The sequence below is a fragment of the Grammomys surdaster genome, unplaced genomic scaffold (assembly GCF_004785775.1).
Source record: "Grammomys surdaster isolate TR1022 unplaced genomic scaffold, NIH_TR_1.0 174, whole genome shotgun sequence".
Lineage (NCBI taxonomy): Eukaryota > Metazoa > Chordata > Mammalia > Rodentia > Muridae > Grammomys > Grammomys surdaster.
Window position 1 is genome coordinate 23,997,961 of NW_021604622.1, and position 7,121 is coordinate 24,005,081.

At 45.7% G+C, this 7,121-nt stretch overlaps 1 protein-coding gene across 5 annotated transcripts in view; it reads left to right on the forward strand.

Annotated features, from left to right (window-relative positions):
• Positions 1–7,121, forward strand: part of Ctnnd2 (catenin delta 2) — an 810,313-nt gene that overhangs the window by 797,588 nt on the left and 5,604 nt on the right. For all 5 annotated transcript variants that reach the window (XM_028767562.1, XM_028767558.1, XM_028767559.1 and 2 more), the window contains one exon: positions 3,240–3,313. In XM_028767562.1, the coding sequence (XP_028623395.1) occupies positions 3,240–3,313 (74 nt within the window). The remainder of the gene's footprint in view (positions 1–3,239; positions 3,314–7,121) is intronic.

Genomic DNA, 7,121 nt, shown 5'->3' on the forward strand with positions numbered 1-7,121 from the left:
TGTCAAGGGCAGAGGTGAATGTGTCAGTACTGACGGAGGTGAAGTGAGTGTGACAAGTGTGACAGAGGTGCTGGCAAGGACAAAAGTGGAGGGTCTGCGTAATGATCCTGAAGATGGTCATCGCCTCCTTCTGTCAGTGATGTGAACTGAGTCACTGGACAAGTGCCCCAAAAACATCACACTGCACAGATAGGCTGTTTCACCAACTTCCCTGCCAACAATGGAAAGTGCCGTTCATTCAAGAATTGACTCATATAGTCAGTTTTCTTAAGATCTCCATATCAAAACAAGTCTATTCTTATTTAAGATTAAATACAAAGTGTGTTAGGGTTTAGGGGAGGAAACCTCAGGTGTTTCCATCTTTCTTGGTCCTGGGACAACAGTGATGTCTTGCCATTCCCCAGTAGAGACAGTCTGTCTGCTGTGGGAAGGGACTCCCCCTCCCCACACTCCCCTGCTGCCCTCAAAGGCAACATTGGAAAGCCAGTGTCGGACACATTTCTTTGCCTGTGCTGTCATCCCAGGCTTGGCTATAAGTCCAGGTCTGCATGGATTTTCATCCCAGTCCTCCTGTTTTCCTCTTCTGCATCCCTTTTCTGCTTGGTTCCTGTCTCTGAGAACACCATCTCCCCTCTGCTACCGAGGGGCCTTCAGAATCCCAGGATCAGCTGTGCGCTCGAGCACTCAGATCCTGGCAGCTCTGGTTGCCTAGGAATCTCTTATGTGCCACCTGATCCCTGATCGAACAGCCTAACTTTTAAGTTTATCTGGGGAATCTGTCTTTCCATACGAACTTCCCTTTTTTATCAGTTGTTTTTTGTCGATGCTGTTCATTGTGTCGATGTCTGTATGCCTTTTAAAGCCAGTGTATTCCTTTCTGTTAGAAATTGAGTGTTTAGGGAATCACACACACACACACAAAAGAAAGGTGCTTCTCTATGAAGAACATCCTTGAGGCCCTCCGCTTTGTATGCCTGTGAATGTTGTTCACTCTCAACCAGAGGCTCTTCTACAAAAGCGAGTAGGCCAACAAGCTGAGGGCAGAACTTCCAACAGAAACATCCTCTACTTAAAGTCCAACAATACAACATGGAAAGACGCTAAGGTTGCAACAGTACAGATGCTCCAGCCCCCTAAAATGCATTATTCCAAACAGGAAAGACCAGCCTTTCACCTTGACCTTGCAGGGACACTTTTATCAGCATGTTTTTGCTGGGCAGTTAGATAAATTTCCATGGTTCTTGCCTTAACTCATCCATTCCATAGTTTTATCTCTTGTCCCGTGAAGGTCCACAGAGACCAGGTGCTATCCCAGAGACACACAAACAGAGGACACAGGACCTATTTTTTTTTTCTGATTTTATGGAGCATCTGTTCTAATAGACAAAGGCCAGCAGTAAACAAGGTCGACAATGAACAAGCTCTCCGACTAGGTAACATCACATGATGCTGAGTATGATGAGGGACCAAACAGATACTGAGACAGAGTAGACAGGAGACCAGGTAGAAAGGGCAACTTTGCATGCCATGGACAGCAGGGAGATATCTCAGCTGATAACTGAACACCAACCAGATCAGAGAATCAGGGATAAAGGGAGATTTATAGGTACAATCTCCCTAAATGAACACAACCTTGACTCACTCCATAGAGCAAAGAGGAACAGGGTGTCTAAGGCTCTGTAACAAGAGAGGGTGGGTGAGGAAAAATGGCAGGAAGTGAGATGAGGGGAGATTATCAAGCAGAGAGAGTGACATAATCCAATCTATAAGACAGAAGGATACCCCTAGCTGTGGAAGATTGGTGAGTAGAGAAGACAGGACAGACAGGATGTTGGGACCACGAGTAAGATTCCATGATCCAGGAGAGAGATTGTCTCCATAGTAAGATAGATGGGTGAAATGTGTTTGTAGACAGAGAGCTATCAGAGTGGTATAAAACTGAAAATGAGAGTCTGGGTAGATTGCTCCATGAATAGAAATGTCTTTCGCAAGCCTGGGAACCTGAGTGTGACTCAGATGCTCATGTAAGGAGCCGGGCATGGCTGCGTGTGACCAGAGGCGCAGAAACAGCAATCTCGGGAGTGCTTCATAGCCAGCTCTTCTAGACAAGATGGTGAGATGCCACTGTGGCAAGGCTGTAAGGTGGAGAGCAAGAACAGACAACGTCTGATGTTCTGCTCTGTCCTCTACACATGCCATTCATAAGCGAGGGTACACATAGACACACTTCCATATGCGTGCGACACACATGGGAGGCAGAGAGATGTCCAAAGATGAGCTCTCTCTCGACCTCACTTTCTAAGCAATATCTTCCAAGGTTTTGATTACTATATGCCTTTAGGCAATAATGATAGCAATGAGAGATATGAAGTTAACCCTTGGTAGGCTGTCCTGATTGGGTGTGACTGATTCTAAGAGAGTGGGTATTATATACATTTCATTATTCTCAGGTCTTGGAAGCCAGAGATATTTTCAAATATTTTTGTGTCCTGTTGGCCCCAGACAAGTAGTATTTTCCAGACCTTTCTTAAACCATGACCTTTTAGTATATGTCAGAAGAATAGTGCCCTCCATCTGGGCCTATGGCATGTACCTGCAAGGTACCAATTGATGAAATGGGTACCTCTTCTAGAAGCACAACGTCTTCCCTCCTCTCACCTAGATGCCAGGCACATGAGAAGATGGACTCTGTCTCTGTACCTAACCGGATTCTGAAGCTCCCCATTCCCTCCACTACCAGGTGTGCACAGAATGTAGAAATGGTGCTGTCCGCATGGCCTTCAGGCTTCTGAGAATGAACTGTCTAAAAGATGACCAAGCATGTGTGTGCACTCAAATTAGAAATTACTTTCTTGTCATTCTCCAGCTAAAAGCAGGAGCTGCTGATTCAGGCTCCTGCATGCTCCAGTGCAGGTGACAAGCTTTTATTATCCTTTGGTTTTTACCAGGAAAGAAGGCAATAAAACTTGCAAGATGACCATCTGTTAGCCACACACACCCTGACCCTGTCCACAATGTGAACATTATTAGAGTAAGCTGACAAGCTAGGGGAGTTTCTAGAGTGGTTTCTCTTCTTTCTGAATATGGAGAAGGAGATTCAGGGACAAAGAGATCCTTCCACTTGGGACACTCTATGACAAACCAAGCTGTACCAGGCCAAGAACCTGCCTCGGTACCCATCATTCCACCCTCAGAACCTAGCCTTCATTGCTAATAATTTTGTTTTCCTTTTCCTTTAGCTCAGAACACTGGAGTTTCAACTTTGTATAGGAATTCATACGGTGCACCCGCTGAAGACATCAAACAGAACCAGGTAAAGTGCAGGCAGTACGTTTTTATTCTTGCGCCGAGTGACTTGTGTGGCCTAGAATTCTAAATTGGTCTTTCAAGGAGTAAATCTATCTCATGTTCATCCAAACACGTGCTCATGGCGTGGTGGCAGGGTTTAAATACCCCCCGGCTTCAGAGCAACCCATGGTTTCACTGTCACCTCCTGCCTGGCAGTAGAAATTAGGTGTCACCATTAGGTGCTGTCATGGTTTGGGTGTGGTATACCCCAGAGGTTCATGTGTGGGACATATGACCTTCAGTGTGGCAGCATTTAGGAAGAAGGACCTTTAAGGAGGAGTCTGGTGGAAGGTTGTTGGCAGCATTGACTCTGAAAATCACTATGAGTAGTTCCCATGAGGCCCACGGTTAGCTTTCTCAGGAGATGATCCCTCTCTCCCATGGAGATTCCCATCTCCAGGTTGTCTCTCTTTCATGCATGCATGCATGTACGATAGCCAGCCCGAGCCCTCTACCATGATGTCATCACCAGGATGATCCAGTGCTGACATCATGCCCTTGAATATCTGGAACTGTGAGATAAATAGTCCTCTTTCCTTGATAAAGCTACCCAGCCTCCGGTATCCCCTGATACTGATGAGAAATAGAATACGTGTGGGAGCTGAAAGAAAGCCCCAAATGGACCACTGTAAGATGCTAATACCTAAAGCAGAACTGTCTGTTGATTGAGCAGGGACTGAGTAGCTTTATTACCCAGTCGCCTGTAATTAACACAAAAGGTTTTCATTACACATGATATTTACCAATAACAGAAACACCACCATAAACAACTAACTACTCTGAGTCTCTGTTTGCTTTATTTGGGCATTTTGACCACTTCTGTAGGGACTGTAAGAGCAGAGGAGGAGCTGGGCCTCCTTGATAAATGGTCATATGTTGACCCCGCTCCTATGATGGGCATCAGAGCAAGTCTGACTCTTTGTCCTGTTTTCTACTAGTCATCTTCACCAAGGCTAGCTTCTGTGGGTGCCTTACAGTCTTGTCACACGTCAGAAAAGTTACACAGAGATGAGTAACCAAAACCTATGCACCTAATTGCAATGCCCAGGTGTAGGAAAGTGTGATGTAGGAAAGCTTCGGAATAAAACCAGCACCCAGCGTAGCGTCCGAATCCCCATCTAGAAGGTGGACGGGACTGTACAGTCTCGTGTCTAAGGAAAGGTATGAGAACGCTAAACTGTCCTTGAACTTAAATTGGTTTTCGTGTCTAATCAACCACTAGCAGGATACATGATCCTTAGTAGAGGAGTTAACCTCTTCTAATCCTCTGTTTGCCGGTTTATGCACACCATTCTGGAAGCCATCTGGTGTTGTTGTAACCCCGTGAATGCTATGGTCCAAGTGCCTGCCTGGCATATTGCTAACAGCTAACTGCCCCCTCTCATTTTGGGCTCTGCTAACGTCAAAAAAAAAAAAAAGCCAGTGAATAAATAAATAAACTGGGTCCTAAGTGGTAGACAGATCAGCAGGGTGGCTTCAACTATTTTCTTACCAGGAAACATGCCTACGCCTACATGTAAAGAAAGGAATGAAGAGAGATATCAATTTTATTTTATCAACTTTACTTTTTTCATTTAGCAAACATCATGAAATTCTGTAGCTACAGGGAAGAAAGAATCTCCAGCTCTCAAAGAGGTTTGTAGGGATGAGAGGAGTCTCTTGATTTTTTTTTTCAGCCAAGAGTACAGGATTAGCCTTAAGTTGAGCAGGTAGTGAGACACTCACAGCAGAAGCAGCACATTCCACAGCCGCCTTCCCATCTGTGCAACCCTGCTGTGCTTGGTAATAAAAGCACACTCTAGGTGTAGCCCCCGGCATGGTCGGCATGTCATGGTGTGACTACGGTAGCTCCAAAGACTGTTCCCTACATTTATAGAACAGTCCATAATGTTCTCAAAAGCATATTTTTAAGAACATTCTGAGCTTTTATGAAAATTAGAACTAAGATTTGCAAAGTACCAGAGAGCAGACACTTGACCTGGGCCAGGTGTGGTTCCTCCGACTCATGATCCCAGCACTCAGGATGCCTTTACTCTTAGTTCAAAGCCAGCCTAGGCTACATAGTGAGTTCTAAGCCAGACAGGGCTATAGCATGAGAACCTGACTTGCCTCTAAACCAAGCAGTCACAGTGAAGGGGCAGCAGCAACCAACCTTAGGAGGTGGGGTCTCCAGGACAAGGCAGAGGACAGCAGTGCAGAGAATTGTGCATGAGTGCCAGCACATGGCCTATCAGCTAGCATGGTGGCCTAGGGCAGCAGCCCTGAGCCACTCTTCCTGTGACTCCACAGAAAAGAAGCCAGGCTCCGGGGCACAGTTCATGTGACTCGCAGAAAATCTATGCACATCTTCAGTAACTTATGTTTGTAGTCTCCTAGGAGACACAACCAACAGTGTAAAGTCAATGACCCTTGGCTTTAGCCCTGGGGTGACAGGTCACATACACTGCATGACATTTACAGGTCACATACATTACTGTCACACTCTCTGCAAGTCCTAGTGAGCCTCTACTCATCAATCCCATGTTTATAGATGCAAATATCTCTAACTGCAAAAGGGGTCCATGTTTTGATGACTGGTACTCAGAGTTACACCTAAACCATGACCATAAGTTCTTTTATTGGTGTCCTGAGTCCCAATCTCAGATTAAAAAAAAAAAAAACCAGGGATAATTGTCACCAGAAACGGAGAAATGATTATCTAGAGACAGGGTTCACCTTCAACCCTCTAGCTGTGGAGAAGCAGACTCAATGTGATTCTTTTGTCTCTATGTTCAATTTCCCATCTCTTGCCTCAGTGACTTTCAACTCTGGGCATGAGACCCATACACACCCACATTTCTCACCCCTCCACCCCACCCCATCCCCTAGTGCTAAGAAACTATAACCTTGTAGACACCCAAACCAGACTTTCTGATTCAATAGGTATGGAATTTAGCCCAGTAGTTTACATCTTGGACAGCTTGCTGCTGCTGTGACCACATTGAGACCCGAGAGATGGAATAAATGGAAGCCCTTACCACTTGACCCATGTCATAAATGCTCTGAATCTTCGGTTTTCCCTGAACGGAAAATTCTAGCAATCTTTTGTTAGCAGCTATTTTTCCTGTGTTCAAAATAAATCTAGTTTGATAGTCCTCTTGATCTTTTTCATTCTGGTGCTGTAACAAAATGCCCGAGGCTGGGTGCTACATAAAGGAAATAAGTTTATTTAGCCCTTAGTTGGGGAAGCTGAAGATACAAGATAAAGGGCCCCATCTGTTCATTCCCTGGTAAAAACTGCCCAGACTCCACAATGTAGCTGAGAAGCAGAAAGCGGAAATGGTTACTACACAGAGGACCAAGCATGGGTGGCCTCACCTTACAAAATCCCTCCTTATGGCGATGAGCTCATTCTGCATGCTCGGCATCAGGACGCCCTAAAGTGGTACCTCTGTGACCCACTGGGCTCCTGTGCTTTTTACATTATTGTTTGTCTTGTTATAGAGAGGTGGTCAATCTCTGGAAGCCCAGGCTGTCCCAGGATTTACAGTGATTCTCCTGCTTAACCATCCCAAGTGTTGGGGTTATAAGCTAAGCTCAAGTGCCTGGCATAGACCTCATCACTTACAGATACCACTGCCTCAGCATCCCCACATTATGGGGGAAGAGGGAAGAGAGGGAAGGAAGGAGAGAGGGAGGGAGGGAGAGAGGGAGAGAGGGAGGGCTGAAGAGGGAGAGCCCAGGAGGGAGGGCTGATGAAGAAGGACTAATGAAGGAGGGCTGATAAGGGAGGG